Genomic DNA, 18,643 nt, shown 5'->3' on the forward strand with positions numbered 1-18,643 from the left:
AAGCCTAATAACCATAATAGAATCAAAGAAAGACCGCACCATCAGGGCGGACAACCAGTTAGCAAAGTACAAACTGTGCAAATACAAAAAGAAAAATAGAAGTAATAATATCAAAATTATTATTATTTTTATCTTTTCTCAGTTGAAGTTGGTAAAGCCTGAGGTATAGGCATAGCCAAGCATACTCATTTCTCAATTGCTAGGAGATGATTCATCACCATCTTTGATTTGGCCTACGAATGTGGTGGTGCCAGCAAACTTAAATACGACATTGGAGCTGTGCTTAGCCACACAGTCATAAGTGTAAAGTGAGTAGAGCAGAGGGCTAAGCACACGACCTTGTGGTGCACCTGTGCTGATGGAAATTGTGAAGTAGATGTTGTAGCCAATCTGAATTGACTGCAGTCTGCTAGTGAGGAAAATGAGGATCAAATTGCACAAGGAGGCATTGATGTCAAGGTCTTGAAGCATCTTGATTAGTGTTGAGGAGCTGATAGTAATGAATGCCAAGTTGTAGTTGATAAAGAACATCCTGATGTATGCATCTTTGCTGTCCAGATGTTCCAGGGTTGAGTGAAAAGCCAATGAAATGGTGTAGACCTGTTGTGCCAGTAGGCAAATTGGAGTGGATCTAAGTCGCTTCTAAGGCAGGAGTTGATATGTTTCATCACCAGCCTCTCAAAATAGTTCATCACTACTGATGTAAGTGCTACTGGATGATAATCACTGAGGCAGGAAATCAGGTTCTACTTAGGCATCGGTATAATTGAAGCCGGTAGATACCTCAGAATGCAGATGTGAGAGGTTAAAGATATCAGTGGACATTCCAGCCAGTTGATAAGCACAGGTCTTTAGTATTCAGCCAGGTACCCCATCAGGGCTGGAAGCTTTACCTTCCTGAAGGATGAATGTATGTCAGCTTCAGAGACAGAAATCACAGGATCATCAGGGGCTCTGGGAGCTCGTGATAGTTCCTCCAGGTTTAGACAGTCAAAGTGAACATAGAAGGCATGGATCTCATGTGGGAGCAAAACTTTGTTGTCACCTATGTTACTTGGTTTCACTTTGTAAGAGGTAAGAACATTCAAGCCCTGCCACAACTGTTGAGCATCCTTCACTGATTCAAGTTTAGACTGGAATTGCCACCTCGCCCATGAGAGTACTCTCTGGAGATCATACCTGGACCTCTTGTAACTTTCTTGGTCACCAGACTTGAATGCCTCTGCTCTGGCCCTCAGCAGATTGTGGATCTCATGGTTCTTCTGAAAGACTTTGTGGGGGCACACTCATCTACGACTATTTTTATAAAGCCCATAACAACCATAATGTATTCATTCAGAGCCATAGATGATGAACATAACTCGAAGCAATCCCGTAGCTACTCCCCTCCTTCCCGTAATTACCTCTTTGTTGTCATAATCTCTGGAGCCTTGCTCTTTAGCTTCTGCCGATATGCAGGTAGGACAGCCAAGTGATTAGATTTCCTGAAGTGCAGTCTGGGCATGGACAAAAGGCATTGCTTTTCTTGGTATAACAGTGGTTGGCTGTGTTGGGACCTCTGGTGTTACAGGTTATATGCTGATGGTAATTGGGCAGAGTTTTCTTCAAAAAAGATTAGTTGAAATCCCAATGATACAAAATGTGTCAGGGACTGTTTCATGTTTGATAATGGCAAAATGCAGCATCTCAAGGGCTTGATTACAGTCGGCCATTTGAAGCATGGAAACTGCAATCAGGATTACGGAAAATAACTCTCTTGGTAAATAGAACAGTAGGCATTTGTCTGTTAGCTATTCAAGGTCAAGTGAACACGAGTACGACAAAACCACACCAGAACACCACAGAGATTTTATCATGAAAGACACACTTCCACCTTTTGCCTTTTTTGAATCAGTATTTTGGTCCAATCTGTGTATCGAAAAGCCTTCGGGTCGCCATAGCTGGCATACCCTGAGTATGCCACGCCTCAGTAAAACACAGAACACAACAATTTCTCATTTCCCTTCAATACAACAGTCTTGTCTTCAGGTCTTCAATTTTGTTCTCCAGTGACTGCACATTTACTAACAAGATGCTGGACAGAGAGGGGGTCTCATTGCTGTGTGTTTCAGCCTGGCTTGGGACCTCATCCCCCCCACCCCGCCACTCCTGCCTTGTTTCCAGCCATGCTTATGTGCCTTCATCCACTTAAAGATGCTGTGCCTGCTTGCTTGAGAGTTAAGTCTGCTGAGTCCTTCAGAAGACTATGAAATCTGTAGTTCATTAAGTTGATTTAAAAGTATGGTGTTTAAAGGGAAATTACATGCTGTAGACTGCAGTGAGAGTAATTCAAAAGAAGTGTATTTAGAGGTTTTGTAAAGGCACAAATTAATCCAGGATAGCTCCCACAATGCTAAGGGAAGGATGTGGACAATTAACAGTTAGGTTTGTTTTGTGAGGAAACATAATGCTAAATTGGTTTATTAGTGTACGGAGGTGCAGTGAAAATCTTGCCTTGGACACTGTTCATTTAGATCAATTCATTACACGGTGAATTAAGGTTGTTTAGGCCTCCATTAGTCAGAGTTGACCATGGATATTGCATCCTAGCAGTCTAGATAAGCTAGCCTGGGCAGTACGATATGGAGAGAAAGCTGTTGCCCATGCAGCAAGCTCCCCCTCTCCATGTATCTGATGAACTCAAAGGAATAGCAGACACTGATAGAGTTTTGTACCAGCAATGTTGCAGGAGTTGCCAGTCACCATTGAACTCAATGTAGGACAGTGTTAGGGACTCCAGCTCCGGATTTTTCCCTCAGGGTTTACTTTCAAAGCCTTCCCCATGAGTGGATATAGTTGCAAGGCAGCAGAGGTTTGAGATCAGAGTTTTCCTTCTTCTAGATGAGCTGCCGACCACGGCTGATGAGCCCCATCTGCCCAAAGTGGCTGGTTTTAAGGCGCCAGTAACCTGCCTTTGCCCCTTCTCCTGTCAGTAGAAACAGTTTTGTTGGGCTTAGCAGCTAAACCAGGTGTGAAAGCCAGGAGCTGGACTTGGTTGTCAGAGGCTATTTGAGGCGCATGCCATTTGGAGCATTTAATACGTAGTGGGAGCTTGTCCCCATGACCACCCCGGCTATAACCTTAATTGTATTAAGGTAGTAGAAGATAAAATACTAACAGAATGCAGAATAAAGTGTTACAGTTACAGAGGAAGTGCAATGCAGGAAGACAATAAGGTACAGGGGCACATTGAGGTAGATTTTCAGGTCAAGTGTCCATCTTATGGCACTAGAGAACCATTCAATAGTCTTATAGAAACTATCCTTGAGATGGTGGTATTTGCTTTCAGGCTTTTGTATCTTCTGCCTGATGGAAGATGGAAAAAGAGTGAATGTCTAGGATTGGTGGGGTTTTGGCTGATTTACTGAGGCAGTGAGAAGTGCAGACAGAATCCTTGCAGGGGAGGCTGCTTTCCATGGTATAGTGAGTTGTGCTGCGTGAGGGAAATCACTGAAAGTTGTGCCTCTCTGCAGTTTGTATGGGATTCATCCGTATCATGCCTCACATGGAGGACTCAGCTGAAATTTACACATGGATTCTCAGAGAAGTGGCCATCCAGTAATTATTACCCTTTTTCCAAATATATCACCACTCCCCCTACACTCTATTCTCCAAACTTCTTAAATTTCAATTACAAGATCTCAACCCTCTTTCCCCATTACTTTGCAATTTTTTCAACTAAACTATGAATTTAATACATAGTAATTCACTGGCATTGGTTACAGAGTCAAAGTGAAAATCACACATGATCACGATGAAGGAAGAAAAAGTATATTGATCGGTTGTTTTTTTTTATTCTCAGCAACACCTCCATTCCTCTGCGGTTTAACCATGTTCATACAAACAGATGCAGTACTTACAGAGCCATACCATGCCCTCATTTTGGCCTCTCTGACCACATCTCCATAATGTTAATCTCAGCATACCAACCACTGCTGAAAATGGAGAATCCAGTGAAGAGGACCATCTAATGGCCTAATGAGGCAATCTCTATGTTTCAGTACTGTTCTGAATGGAACATCTGGCAGACATTCAAGCAAGTTGCCACATTCAAGGAGAAGACCTTGAGGAATATGCCTCATCTGTCATTGGCTACATCAGTAAGTGTGTAGATGATGTTGTTACTTAGAAATAGTCCAATCAGAAACCCTGGCTGAACGAAGAGGTGTGCTCCCTACTAAAAGCCCGTGATGCTGCCTTCAAGTCTAGTGACAGAATAGCTCTCAGACCAGCCAGGGAATACCTCATTTTAGGCATCAAGAAAGATCCCACACACCCTGCTTATGGACTGTTTGTCTCACTCCCATCAGGTAGGAGGCTACACTGCATCCATGCCAGGCCCGCCAGACTCAAAAACAGTCACTTTCCCCAAGCAGTAAATCTGATCAACGCCTCCACCTAATAACTCCACCATTACTTAACTATTTCTCATCAGTCACTTTATGTATAGTCTAGCAGTACTTATGGATTTACAATCAATTTATGTAATTATATTTATTGTATTATTATTATTATTGTGTTCTTTATCTTTTGTGGGGGTTTTTTGTGCTGCATCAGATACAGAGTAACAATTATTTCATTCTCCTTACACTTGTGCACAGGAAATTACATTAAACTATCTTGAATCTTATCTATTTCAATGGAAATACAACTACAGAGTTGATACACAGCTGTCATTAGAATAGAAAATGCTTTGAGATTTCTTCCTTTCATTATTGACTTACTAATCACAATATCTTCCTGACAGGAAAAAAAGCACAACATTGATGTCTATCTGGAAATCTATTAATTCAAGCCTACAATTAAAACTAAAACGCTATGGTAATTACAACTAAAGAATCAAATACAGCGATCTCATAGTCAATTGAAATCTGCAAAAAGGCAACTGAGTTCTGCAATGTATACATCTAAAGAAACAAAATAGGACAAAATAAAGTCATTTTTATCTAATTAAGTTTCAGACTATCATCCCTTCTGCCTTGTACATATGGCATCCTCTCATTCCCCCTCCCCTTCCCTCAACCCCCTTACTCCCCCAATCAGGAGCATTACATCTCACTCAATGATTTCACACTGCATACATCCTGAAACCTTTCCCAAGTTTATGAAACACTCAGCATGATTTACTTGTCAACCTGAGTTCTTATGTTTCACCTCTTTAATACAAATCTACAGAGAGAATAAAGTTATCCCAGGAAGTGACTCACAATGTGTTCAGATTCCTCAGTCTCTTAAAGGCTGCTGGACGGATTTCCTTAATGCGATTGAATCGCAGGTCCCTGCAAAGATACACAAACACATATAAATGTTTATAAGGTGACAGCAAGCACAGGTTTTTTATATTCTATTAAGTAAAGTTTCACCAGATTTTGTCAGCTGATATATATATATATATAGTTAAAACTTAAAGGCATAGATTTTAAGATAATTCCAACATTGGTTTTAAAGTGAGTGAGTGAGAAAGAGAGAGACCCAGTAATTGAATTACAATTGAAATTCCCGATGAAGTGTCTTGGCCCGAATGTAGGCTCTCTAAGGTGCTGTCTGTTCTGCTGAGTTTCTCTAGCATTTTGAGTGTGTTACTTTAGATTTCCCGCATCTGCAGAATCTCTTGTGTTCATAATTCAATGACAAACAGTGTTTTTTATTTCAGCAACTCATGATTGGAAATGACCTTCTCCTGAAGTGGAACTAAGTAATGGGTCACTTCATGACATTCAGCAAATTCCTCTGATCATTTCCTGGCATAACTCATGGATGTTCTTTTGACATGATATTTCCATGCCAGATGATGTTATTATGTCATCAGAATTTTTAAGGCAGAGATTGATAGGTATCTGAGTAGCCAGGGCATCAAAGGTTATGGTGAGAAGGCAGGGGAGTGGGACTAAATAGGAGAAAGTGGATCAGCTCATGATAAAATGGCGGAGCAAATTCGATGGGCCGAATGGCCTACTTCTGCTCCTTTGTCTTATGGTCTTATGGTCATCAGACTTTCTTTTGCAGAGGGTGGTGAATCTGTGAAATTCATTTCCACAGATGGCTGTGGATGTCATTGGGTATATTTAAAGCACAGATTATAGCTTCTTGATGAGCAAGGGCATTAAAGCTAATGGGGAAAAGGCAGGAGAATGGGGTCGAGAGGGATAATAAATCAGCTCTGGTGGAATGGCGTTGCAAACTTAATGGGATGAATGGCCTATTTCTGCTCCTATGTCTTATGTTGACTGCAATGCTTCTATTGGGGAGAAGAGCATTTTTCCTTTTGCAACAGAGCAAGAGAGACTGAAACATATTGTCCTGGGAGGGATCATCTACCTTGCCAATGGAAAGAATTGGATGGGATAAAGTTCTCTAAGTGCACTCACTGACACAGGACTTTTGCTTCCCAACCCCTTACCTTCACTAGCTCCCTCTGCAGATATGCTGCAGTGTAATTCAGTACAATTCTTGATAATACGTTTCTGCTAGAATATCAGTGTGAATTTGGGATTGCGGAAGCCCGTATGGCAGAAATTCAAAAAGCCATGCAGCAGTTGTAGGGTGGCCAAGGTAAGTTATTATGGTAAGACCTTATAAGCCACTACTAGTAGGGTATATTCCCAGGATCCTTAGGTTGCTCCCCCACCAACTATGCCTTCCTTTTTCTTGGTCATCATCCATTTAGTAAAATCCCCTGCCCTCACAATACTTTTCTTCTATTGATCAATCCCATAAGTTCCGACATGGGGGCAAGTTTCATCGTTTTGCTGTTCTCCCTGCCACTATTCCTTTGAGAAGAGAGGTACACACTCAGTGATCAGGAACAGCTTTTTCCCCTCTGCCATCCAATTTCTGAATGGTCATCGAACAGATGAACACAACCTCACTAATTTCACTGGGCATCCTGAATACTTTTAGGTATATAGCGTCTTATGGATTTTGGGCTGCTGATCATGAAAATCACCATGAAATTTCCCTATCATGCATCATTTTCTGAAATCACCTATATTTGTTATTTCAATTCATAATTCAAGTCAATTAAAATGTTGCCCACAATGTAAGCTGAAAGTTTTCTATCTTATCCAGACATGCTGAGGCAGGACAGATTCTGCCTGGCAATAAAGGCTTAGAAAAGCATGACATGGAGTCTAGAGGAGGTAGACAAAGATTCCATAATGTATGAGTTGGGAATGGAAAATGACACTGATACTGATACAGATTCCTTTATGTCGATTGAGCCTCATCTGATATCTCAATCTGAGTTAAATGACATAGTCAGAGACTTGGATTTGTCAAAGTCAAAAAGCAGAATTACTGGGTTCAAGGTGGAATCTGCTGTCACCAGGCACACAATTTCCGTGAAGGATTTCAATATTTGTGACAGATTCAGTTAACTAGATTAACTGATGCCAAGATTAAGAAAGGCATTTCTTTGATTCTACAAATCAAGCAGGTCATCAGTGACAGGTATTTCAAAGAACTTTTAGTGGGACTGGAGAAAATCATATGGAAGGCATTCAAGGACGTTGAAAATTTTCTTGGCAACTACAGAGCACCAAACGATGTACAGCAGGTATACAACTAAACATTTTATATTCAATGAAAGCTAATTTCTCCTTTCTCCATATTCCTATGTGATACAAGTAGTCTGAAATTATATTTGTGTTCAGCTTCAAGTGGTCTATCATAAACAAAAAAAAATCTGAGGAAGCAACACTTCAAAAAAATTGTTGTTCAGCTGAAAAACAGCAGTTTGTTCTGAATAACTTTAATTGTACATGTTCATTTCGGGTTATGTCTCCAGTAGACTTGTTTACATTCCTGGGCGCCAGATAAGACGTCACTGACACCATCGCTAATCGATGGTCTATTAAAGCAACAGTTTCTCGCAAGATTATGTGGTATATTATAGTTGAGACAGAAATGGTTTTAATTATATAGGTTAACGGTTTTGTCCAGGTTTTTTTTTCTTGTCTCTTTGATATGATTGTCTATGAGAACTGCTTTGCCTTTTTAATTTGTTGGTGCTGGGGGGGGGGTGGTTATTTTCAGTGTCTGACATTGCTAAGTGACACTCACAGATGTTACAAAGTAAAAGGTTGAATATGAGGGGTGATGGGAGGGGGTGGTGGTAAGGGGGTAACTCAGGGCTCTACCACCAACTTACAACAACAGGTTCGGGAAGATGAGCAATACAGATAAATTAGAAAATCTTACTATTGTATCATTTAATGTTAGAGGATTAAACTCTCCCTACAAGGGTTCAAAGGTTTTTACGGAAAAAAAAGCAAAGTCTGGCTGGCAGGCCTGACTGCAGCTAAGAAGATTGTAGTCCAGCGTTGGAAACCTCCCCATGATATTTCAAATACTCACTGGCTTCAGAGCTTTTTGGACATTCCTTGCCTGGAACTTTCATCAGCAAGAGTAAATGATGCACGACCAAACACAATCTTAATGTGGACAAATTTGATATCTAACTAAAAGATCTTTTGTTAAAATAGAAATGCTTTGTCTGTGTATGCACTACTATTCAGTTGATTGGTAGAGGGGAGAGGGATGGGGGGAGAGAGGGGTGGAGGGGGGATGGTGATGAAGATTGGGGGATGACTGGGTTACAGTCAAAATGTAATTGGCAACTGGTTGTATCGAATGTAATTTGTTGGTGTTGCAATAAAAATTAATAATAAAAAAATTGTTGTTCAGTGTTCTATTTTCTCTTGTTTACTATTTAATATTTTCAAAATTCCAAGTAAAGTTCAAAGTAAATTTATTATCAGGGTACATGCGTCACCACATATAACACTGAGACTTTTTTCCCACATACTTAGCAAAACTACAGACAGTAACTGTAAACTGTACACAAATTGCAAATGCAGATATAAATAAATAGCAATAAATAATGTGCATGAGATAACAACATAACAGAGTCTTTAAATGAGTGTAGCTACCCCCTTTTGTTCAAGAGCCGGATGGTTGGGGTGTAGTAACTGTTCTTGAACCTGGTGGTGCGAGTCTTGAGGTTCCTGTACCTTCTACCTGATCAACACTCACAACACGCTTCCGGTTGCTTTGACCCCAGCATCTGCAGATTATTTTGTGTTTACCTTCTACCTGATGGCAGCAGTGAGAAAAGAGCATTGCCTGCGAGATGAGGATCTTTGATGACTGATGGGGCTTTTCAACATCAGTATTTCATGTAGATATGCTCAACGGTTTGGAGTGTTTTACCCATGATGTACTGCGCCAAATCCACTACCTTTTGGAGGATTTTCCGCTCAAGGGCATTGGTGTTCCCATACCATGCCATAATGCAACCAGTCAGCACACCTTCCACCACACATCTATAGAAGTTTGACAAGGTTTTCCATGACACGCCAAAGCGCCACAGACTCCTGAGGAATCAGAGATGCTGTCGTGCTTTCTTCACAATAATATTTATGTGATGGGTCCAGGACAGGTCCTCTGAGGTAATCTCTCAGGAATTTAAAGTTACTGACCCTCTCTACCTCTGATCCTCTGATGATTATCTCTGGTTTCCCTTTCCTGAAGTCTACAATCAGTTCCTTGGTCTTATTGACATGAGTGAGAGGTTATTGTTATTATATCACTCAGCCAAGTTTTCAGTCTCCCTCCTGTATGCTGATTCACCAACCCCTTTGATACAGCCCACAAGAGTGGTGTCATCAACTAACTTGTATCTGGTGTTGGAGCTGTACATAGTCGCAGTCATAGGTGTAAAGTGAGTAGGGCAGGGGGCAAAGTACACATCCCTGCGGTGTTCCTGTACTGATGCAGATTGTGGAGGAGATGTTTTTGCCAATCTGAACTGACTGGGCTCTACAAGTGAGGAAATCCAGGAACCCATTACACAAGGGGGTATTGAGGCCTGGGTCTTGGAGTTCACTGATCAATTCGCTCGCTGGTGAAAAACAGAGACACCTCCTTCTCCCTTATTAGGGAGAGAGAGAGCCAGCGTTATGTTGAATGCCGGATGAAACGTAAAGCCTTTGGGGTAACAGCAAGTCTGTATCTTTGCTATTGCTTTGCTCACGCTTGAGTGCTCGGTGATGCTTGCTTTCTTTTTGCCGCTGGGGGAAGGGGAGATTATTGTTCACTGCTGCTATGCGCGGGAGGGAGGTGAGCTTGGGGGGGCACTTTGGGGTTCTTACATTTAACTGTCGTTCATTCTTTGGGACACTTCTCTGTTTTTGCAGATGTTTGCGAAGAAAAGGCATTTCAGGATGTAACACACATAAAAGTTGCTGGTGAACGCAGCAGGCCAGGCAACATCGCTAGGAAGAGGTGCAGTTGACATTTTGGGCCAAGACCCTTCGTCAGGACTCGCACTGTAGTCTGGCGCACTGACCTCTACCTTGCCGAGGTATCCTTCAAACCCATTTCAGGATGTATATTGTTTACATTTCTCTGACATTAAATTGAACCTTTAAACCTTTATTTTGTTCAGTCCTAGGCAATAAGTTAATGTCTGGAGATGGCCCAGAATTTCTTTGCTGCTTGTCAAGCACAGCTGTGATCTCCATCTGCAGTTCCAAGACCAATTAGATTATATCCTCTACTCATTTCAATTTGTGGCTTCCTCACATGGACTCATCTTCTACTCTTTCATGCTGATGTTCTCCACATTGCTGCCTGACTCACATGGCTGCTGATTATTTATGACTCTCATCAATTCGCCAGAACAGTTGCAGCCTGTTTTATTACAAAGGATTGGATTGTCTGTCAGGCTCATCATCTCTAGAGTTCCCCTTACCATTCTGGACCATCTCCTCAAACTACGTCTTCATCTGCAATGAAATTAAATCATACTATATCCTTGAAACTTGGGTTATGGCTCACAAGTTTCACTCACAAGGCACAAGTCAGGAGCCTGGTGAAATATTCTCTAGTTGTATGGATGAATACTGTTCCAAGACCATCAGAATGAAACCACCCACATAACCGACATCCCATTCATCATGCAGAACATTTACAAAGATAAAGATTAGTTGTTTTGTCAAATGTACATTGAAACACACAGTGAAATGCATCATTTGCATCAAATCAAATCACTGAGGACTATGCTGGGGGTAGCCCACAGGAGTTGCCATGTTTCTGGCGCAATCATAGCCTGCCCACAACTCACTAACCCTAACTGTAACTAAATATCTTTGGAATGTGGGAGGAAACGGGATCACCCAGAGGAAACCCACTCAATCATGGGGAGAAATACAAACTCATTACAGAGAGCAGTGGGAATCAGATGCCAACTGGTGATCGCTGGTGATGTGAAGAGATTGCACTAACCACTGCACTACTGTGCTGCCTGTTTGATTGCTCAAACACAATTATTCCACCCTCCATCTACTGTAATTTCTCACACTACTACTACAGCACTCCTCAAACTCCTACCCATTCCACAGGAAGGACAGGAGAAGCACAGGCTTGGGAAGACCACTAGCTGGAGCTTCTCTGCTGAGAGGCCTGCCATCTTTACCGGGAAATGTACCGCTATCCATTCATCATCACAGATTTTAATCCTGTAATAGCCTATTTTTTTATGCCCCACTGTGTGATGAACTGAGGCTGAGGCTGAGGGCCTGCTCCGGCTGCTTCGAGCTTCGTATCTATAGACTCACTTTCATTCTGAATGCTGTTGCTTGCTTTTATTGTTTGCACGATTTGTTTTTTTTTCTCTCTCTCTCTGCACAATGGGTGTTGGTCTTTTTTAAGCTGAGTTCTTTTGGGCTTCTTGTTTTGTGGCTGCCTGTGAGTAATCAAATCTCAAGGTTGTATAATTTATACACATTTTGATAATAAATGTACTTTGAATTTTAATATACTACAATGACCTTGCATTATAAGTGAAGAAGGACCTTCACCTGATAGACTCCAATAGTTCAAGGAGGCTAATTGTTAGCATCTTCACACAGAAAATTAAGAATAAACAACAAATGCAGATCTATCCAGCAACACCTACATGCTCCCAAAAAATTAATAGATCGAAAAGGACAGATTGGGGAAAAGGGGAAATCTATGGCAAATGAAATTTAATAAAGAAATTGATGAAGTGATGCATTTTGAATGAAGAGAGTCATCGTAAAATTTAAAATGGAAAATCAAGGGTGCAGATGGTTGAGCTTGTTAAAAATATGAAATCTTTCTCTTTTTCAACAAAATCAGCTTATTAAGTCAAATAAAGGATGGGTTAGGCCTCTGCAGGAATACTCTGTTCATTTCTGGAGAACTGTATTTTAGAAAGGATTATAAGACCTCAGGGAGGATGGTTTTATGAAAGAGAATCAGTGTTTCACAAATTTGCTAGAGCTCTATGAAAATCTACCAAACAGGGTGAATTAAAGGGCATCAGTAGAAGTGGTAGATTTGGATTTTAAAAGGTAATCAATAAAATTCACATAAAACAAAGCAGTGTGTGAAACTTATAAAAACTGTTGATGCTGGTAATCTAAAATTTAAAAAAAATGGAAATGCTGAAAACACTGAGCAGGTCAGGCTGCATCTATGCAATTAAAAATCAAACATCCTTCACCAAAATTATGCTACTGGGCAAAGTATATTGGCAGGGTAAGGAATTTGGCTAATTAATAGAAAGGAGCAGGCCAGGGTATTGGGGTCACTTCCGGATTGGCAATCAGTACCTGGTATGGTCGCAGATACTGATTTCTATTTATAACCTTTATTAATGACTCGGATAAAGCAATCAGGTATACTTCAGCAGAATTTGTTGACAATACAAAGAAAAGTAGTAACTTGTGAGAACACAAACATGTAAGTGATAGAGGAAAGTTAGGTGCTAAGGAAAATGTAATGTTTTCCATCTGGCAAGGATGAATGAAAAAAGAACAAATTAATATTTAAACACAAGAGATTTTGCTGATGCTGGAAATCCAGAGCAACACACACAAAGTGCTGGAGGAATTCAGCAAGTCAGACAGCATCTCTGGAAATGAATAAACATTTGATGTTTCGGGCCGAGACTCTTCATCAGGACTCAGAAATTAATATTTAAAGGAAGTTAGACAATAAAATACCAAGTGAGCTGGGGGTCCCACTACATGACACAAAGGAAGTATACAAGGACAACATGCAATTAGGAAGGCTAATGGAAGGAGTATGAGAATAAAAGACAGCAAAGTTCTGAAGCAGCTTCAGATGGTGCCAATGAGATTGCAACTGTGATACTGTGGTCTAAATGAAAAGATTCACTTGATTAATTCCTGGGATGAATTAACATATGAAGAATAATTGGGCAGGTTGTGCCAATATTCACTGGAGTACAGAATATCATGACGTAATCTAATGAAACATGGGATGGCCTGCTTCTATACTGTATCGTTGAGCTCTGTTCATTTGGACTATGTAAGTATTTGGAACACACGCGCACAGTCTCCGTTATGCGCGTGTGCGTGGGAGGAGAAAGGGGTATTGTGGGATGTAAAGGTGGTGGCCCTCAGGTACTGAACGGAGACGTTGCAAGTAAAGTTGTTAATCAAAAGAAAAAGTGTCCTTGTTGTTTGGGCGTTAACAGTGGTAGCAGGGGATGGTTTCCAAAGACAGGATCTCACTAGCATTTGATGAGAACAAGCCTTTCAAAAGCTGGAAAAATAAAATTCGAATGTCGACTCTTGTTTCGGAACTGGAAAAGACAAAGCAGGTCTTGGCTGATGCATTGTCACTTTTGGGAAGAGCGAGAGAGACCACAATGGGAATTTTGGTGGAAGACTTGAACAAAGATGACGTTATGAATACATTATGAATACGAATATGATGGTAAGAGAGGCATTAGACAAGGGTGTATTTTCTCCCCTGATTTATTTAATATGTACGGTGAAACAATATTACAAAAAATAAGAGACATCTTGGGAATCAAAGTTGGCAGTGAAAACATCAATAATTTCAGATATGCAGATGACACTGTTAATTGCAAGTACAGAGGAAGAACTACAAAACTTAATTGATATAATTGTTGAAGAAAGTGCAAAAATGGGTCTATCTATCAATTGCAAAAAGACAGAATGTATGGTGATATCCAAAAAGAAGGAGAATCCTATCTGCGGCTGAGAATAAATGGGGAAGACATAAAGCAAGTAAATAACTTTTACTACTCAGGAAGCTGGGTGACATCAGATGGCAGGTGCGACTTGGACATCAAAAGAAGAATAGGGATGGCAAAAGACACCTTTACGAGAATGAAGAGTATACTGACCAATACTAAACTAGGCATGACAACCCGCCTCAGAGTACTGAAATGTTATGTTTATCCAGTTATGTTATATGGCTCAGAATGTTGGACAATATTTAAAACATGAGGAAATGAATTGTAGCAGCAGGAATGTGGTTTTTGAGGAGGATGCAAAGAATATCATGGATGAAATGAATATTTAACAACGATGTCATGAACAGAGCAAACACAAAAAGAGAAATAATGTATGAGATCATGAAAAGGCAACGTAACTTCATTGGACATGTCACTAGGAAAGAGGAGTTAGAATGCATGGTAATTATGGGGAAGATTGAAGGGAACAAAGCAAGAGGAAGACAAAGACAAATGATGATGGAGACAGCAGCCAGAGGACTGGAAATGAATACCAATGAATTGATCCACTTGACCCGGACCAGGAGTGTGTGGGCCATGGCAGTCAAAGCTCAAGCTGGGCATGGCACCTGATGATGATGAATATGTTAATAAACACACTTGACTCTTTTTTTTTGAAGGAAGAAAAGGATCTGATTTACGAGGCATATTAAAATTTTTATAAAATTTATAGACAATTCTAAAAATATGGCTGATTATATAATTGATTCTGAACTAAAGTACAGTCATATACGTAAATACAAAATTGAACTTCCTGATGCTTTTAAATTGTTGGATACTGCGTGTCTAGTCATATAGGACAGACAGCTAGCACTAACTGCGTGCGTAGAACATACACTTGCATCTATGAGGATTTTTGGAGAAAAGGCCACTAAGACAATTGGAATTAGTTTGAGTCAGGAAATGGCATACTTCACTGAGAGGAAACTAGAGTATAGCAAGCATTGATCCCAGAGGGATCAGACAAGGGTACCATTACCTGGCACAAATCCAATAAACAAGTACGGTAGGAGATCAAAATGTGCAGTATGTCAAAGTATTTACCACTGGGCAAGAAACTGTCTGCACAGAACCAAACAAGTTAGGCTAACAGAAGAAAATAACAAACCTGAAGATGTAGAAGAGTGCCATGTCACATTGTTTGCAAAGGAATCACTTACTACTGCAGAGACATCTGAGGCAGAGATTTTGATGACAGAATCTCCAGGATCTGCTGTTTTTGATACAGGATACACATGAACTGTGTGTGGGGAAAAATGGCTTAAAAGCTATGTAAGTGAACTAAACCGGAATGGTGCAGAAACTGGTAAACGCAGATACACCTAGTAACAAAGCATTCAAATTTGGAGATGGAAAGATTGTACATTCCACCAAAAGAGTGAACAGTCGCACAAAAATAGGGAAGACAAAATGTTACACTGAAACGGAGGTAGTACCAGTGAATATCCCATTACTCTTGAGTAAAATTTCCCTAAAGAAAGCAGGTGCAGTACTAGATATGGAGAATGACCAAGCAACGATGTTTCAACAGCCAGTGTCTCTTGAGCTCACCAGTCCTGGATTTTACTGTGTGAACATTCTAGACAAAGATATTACTGAGAACCAACATGAGAACAAAGTATAAACTGGTAGTTCTCAATGCCATCTTAAATGCACTCTCTCCACCTTGAGTGGTCATGTGTCAGGGATTCTCATAGATCAGTGAAGAGATTAGATAACACACGTAACTAGGGCTTCAATGCTCGGAATGATACCCTGAAGAGAGCACTGAAGTTAGTTTGTTTATCTTTTCAGCCAATTTGAAGGATTTTGTGGGAGACAGTGATGATAGTAACATATCTGGGTTCATATTCAGATACAGAATACAACACTTTTTTTGTCCTCGAAAGCATTTTTATGTGCTGCTTCTGAAACAAAAGCTCGACTTATCATCACCCTACATATGTATGAGCTCCCAAAATAATAATTTCAGAAGTCTGATGAATGTACATGTCTGTTTCAACAAAGGGCATGGCTAGCTTTCCCTCTCTCTTCATTTATCATAATTGTTCTTTCTTATCAGCCTTATGATGTTATTAATTTCTATACCACGGCGATATTGTTACCATATCAAGTGACTTGTGTATATTTTCCAGCTTACAAAATCAACTTATTGATATCTGTTACAATAGAGTCTGTTGCTTAGCCAGATGGCCCATCAAGTGCAATAAACTGATACAAAAAGTACGGAAATGAAAAAGAATGAGAAGTGATCAAAATTAGATACATTTTGGAGAATAACATTGACATGGCAAAGCTGAGCAACTTAGAGCCAGTGACGGATGTGTTAGGTAAGGGTGGCTGTTTCTGAAGACTGGCAAGTATTGCTCAAATGATCTATAGCAAAAAGCAACAGTGAACGGGGTGATACACAACGGCAACCTGAAGCCAATGAGTGGAAGGCAGACAGAGGAGTATGACGCATAATGAAATAGGCATAGAGAGAACTCTGAAGAACTGTGCAGATGAGGGCAAGATTTAAGCTGATGTATAGGCTGATAGGAAGAAACTTGTCAACGTTACATTCCCCAGTCACAAGCAGAGGCATCTGGCTCTTATTATGGTTTCTATACTTCACCAGAGAAAGATCCCATTGTATTACTGAGGGAGTCTTTATTTTGAAATGTTCTTTCAAAAGTATCAAATTTCACCAATACTTTTTCTCTGTTGCAATATTTTACTTGTCCCTTGACAGTCTCACAACCGGAAAGAAATTACAGATCGTTATTTTTCTGATCCAGCTGGTAGATAGTTCACACATAAAACAGAATTGGGATCTGAATACTTTGTTTTTATTTTTGGTTTGGTTTATTGACCTATTTTCATATATTACTAATATTTGGCAAAATTGGATATTTATAGTTTAAAGAAAAATTCATTTGAGGAATGAATCAACTTTTGGTATCTACAAATCCCAACTAATTGGTAAAAAATGTACACACACATTCAAAATCTAAAATTAAATAAGTTAATTTAATTCAATTCATTGCTTCAGTACTGTTTGTTTTTGCTAAGGCAAGATTTCTAATGAAATAAAAAATATTCACTTAATGGTAAAGTATATAAACTGGTGTTGAAGCATAGATATGCACATTGATGATTTAGAAAATATACAGTTGTGAAACAGAGAACTTGCTGGAGTTTAGAAGAATGAGGAGAGATCTCACTGAAACCTATTCAATATTGAAAAGCCTAGATAGAGTGGACATGGAGAGGATGCTTCCCATAATGGTGGAGTCTTGTACCACAGCGCACAAAGTCAGAATACAATAACGTCCTTTTACAGCAGAGATGAACAGGAATTTCTCTAGGAAGAGACTGGTGAATTTGTGGAATTCATTGCCACCAGTAGCTATGTAGGCCAAGATATTGGGTATACTTAAAGTGGAACTTGAAAGGTTCTTGATTAGAAAGGGCGTCAAAGGTTATAGGAGTGGAGGGGATTAGTTGGAGAACAAGTTGGGAGGGATAATAAATCAGCCATGATGGAATGGCAGGAGAGACTTGATGGGCCAAATGGTCTAACTCTGCTTCTATGTCTTATCATCTTAACACTGTTTCAATGAGTCAACCTCAAAGAAATGTTGATAAATTCTGGACATCATTCACTCTGGCCCTTCCTGCTGTATCACTTGAATTTGAAGAGGAAGGAGAAAGCAAAAACTAATCCTTTGCATCTTTTCTACACAAAACAAATTTAAGACTAAAATGGAACTTTCAAAAGTTTGGGAAACTGCTCCTTAAGTAGAGGTTCAATCACGTGGACATTAAAAGAAATGAATCTTCATACTGAAAATATCTAAAAGCCCTGTTATTTCTACCTTCTGTAAAAGAATAAAACACATATAGCATGTTTCAGGTCTTTCACGTACGTTGAATGGCTTGGGGTTTAGCAGAGCAGAATTTTCTGACCTATTATGATTAAAACTATCTGCATATTTTTGTTGAATAGTGGATTAAATTCTCAGCGTAAATGTAACAAACCAGCTGAACATGAGTTGCTTTATTTTCTAGGACTTCGATTGAGGGATGCTTTGCTCTGTCAAAAATATAATCCAACAAAAGAGAAATAATCCAACAAAAGAAAAAATAAACTCTCTTACTTCAAATTTGAGGTATTTTTCTTTGGAGGCTATGAAAGCTAGCAATAATCTTGTTAACTGTCGACATTCTTCAATAAAACAGCTAACAGGCTTGATGAATGAAAACATTGTCACTGAAGAGATAGCTCTATGTACTAACCCCATTTCCCAGCAGACTATTGTTACTCCTGCATATCTCCGAATGAATCATCAGTATACATAACATTCACTTCCAACTTAAAAGCAGAATTTAGGCCAACCTTTATCACCCTGTCTAATAAGGGCAAGGGGTCAGATATCTGGATTCTTCCAAAATCATGGTTGGTGGATTTCAAATTACAAAATTTTAAAGTTTGCAGAATTGGTGCATACATCATCCAGGACTTTT

The 18,643-nt window shown here is 39.8% G+C and overlaps 1 protein-coding gene across 3 annotated transcripts in view; it reads right to left on the minus strand.

Annotated features, from left to right (window-relative positions):
* LOC140186793 (peroxidasin homolog) overlaps positions 1-18,643 on the minus strand; it is a 271,446-nt gene that overhangs the window by 153,720 nt on the left and 99,083 nt on the right. For all 3 annotated transcript variants that reach the window (XM_072241373.1, XM_072241381.1, XM_072241390.1), the window contains exon 2: positions 5,247-5,318. In XM_072241373.1, the coding sequence (XP_072097474.1) occupies positions 5,247-5,318 (72 nt within the window). The remainder of the gene's footprint in view (positions 1-5,246; positions 5,319-18,643) is intronic.

The sequence above is a fragment of the Mobula birostris genome, chromosome 2, assembly GCF_030028105.1.
Source record: "Mobula birostris isolate sMobBir1 chromosome 2, sMobBir1.hap1, whole genome shotgun sequence".
Lineage (NCBI taxonomy): Eukaryota > Metazoa > Chordata > Chondrichthyes > Myliobatiformes > Myliobatidae > Mobula > Mobula birostris.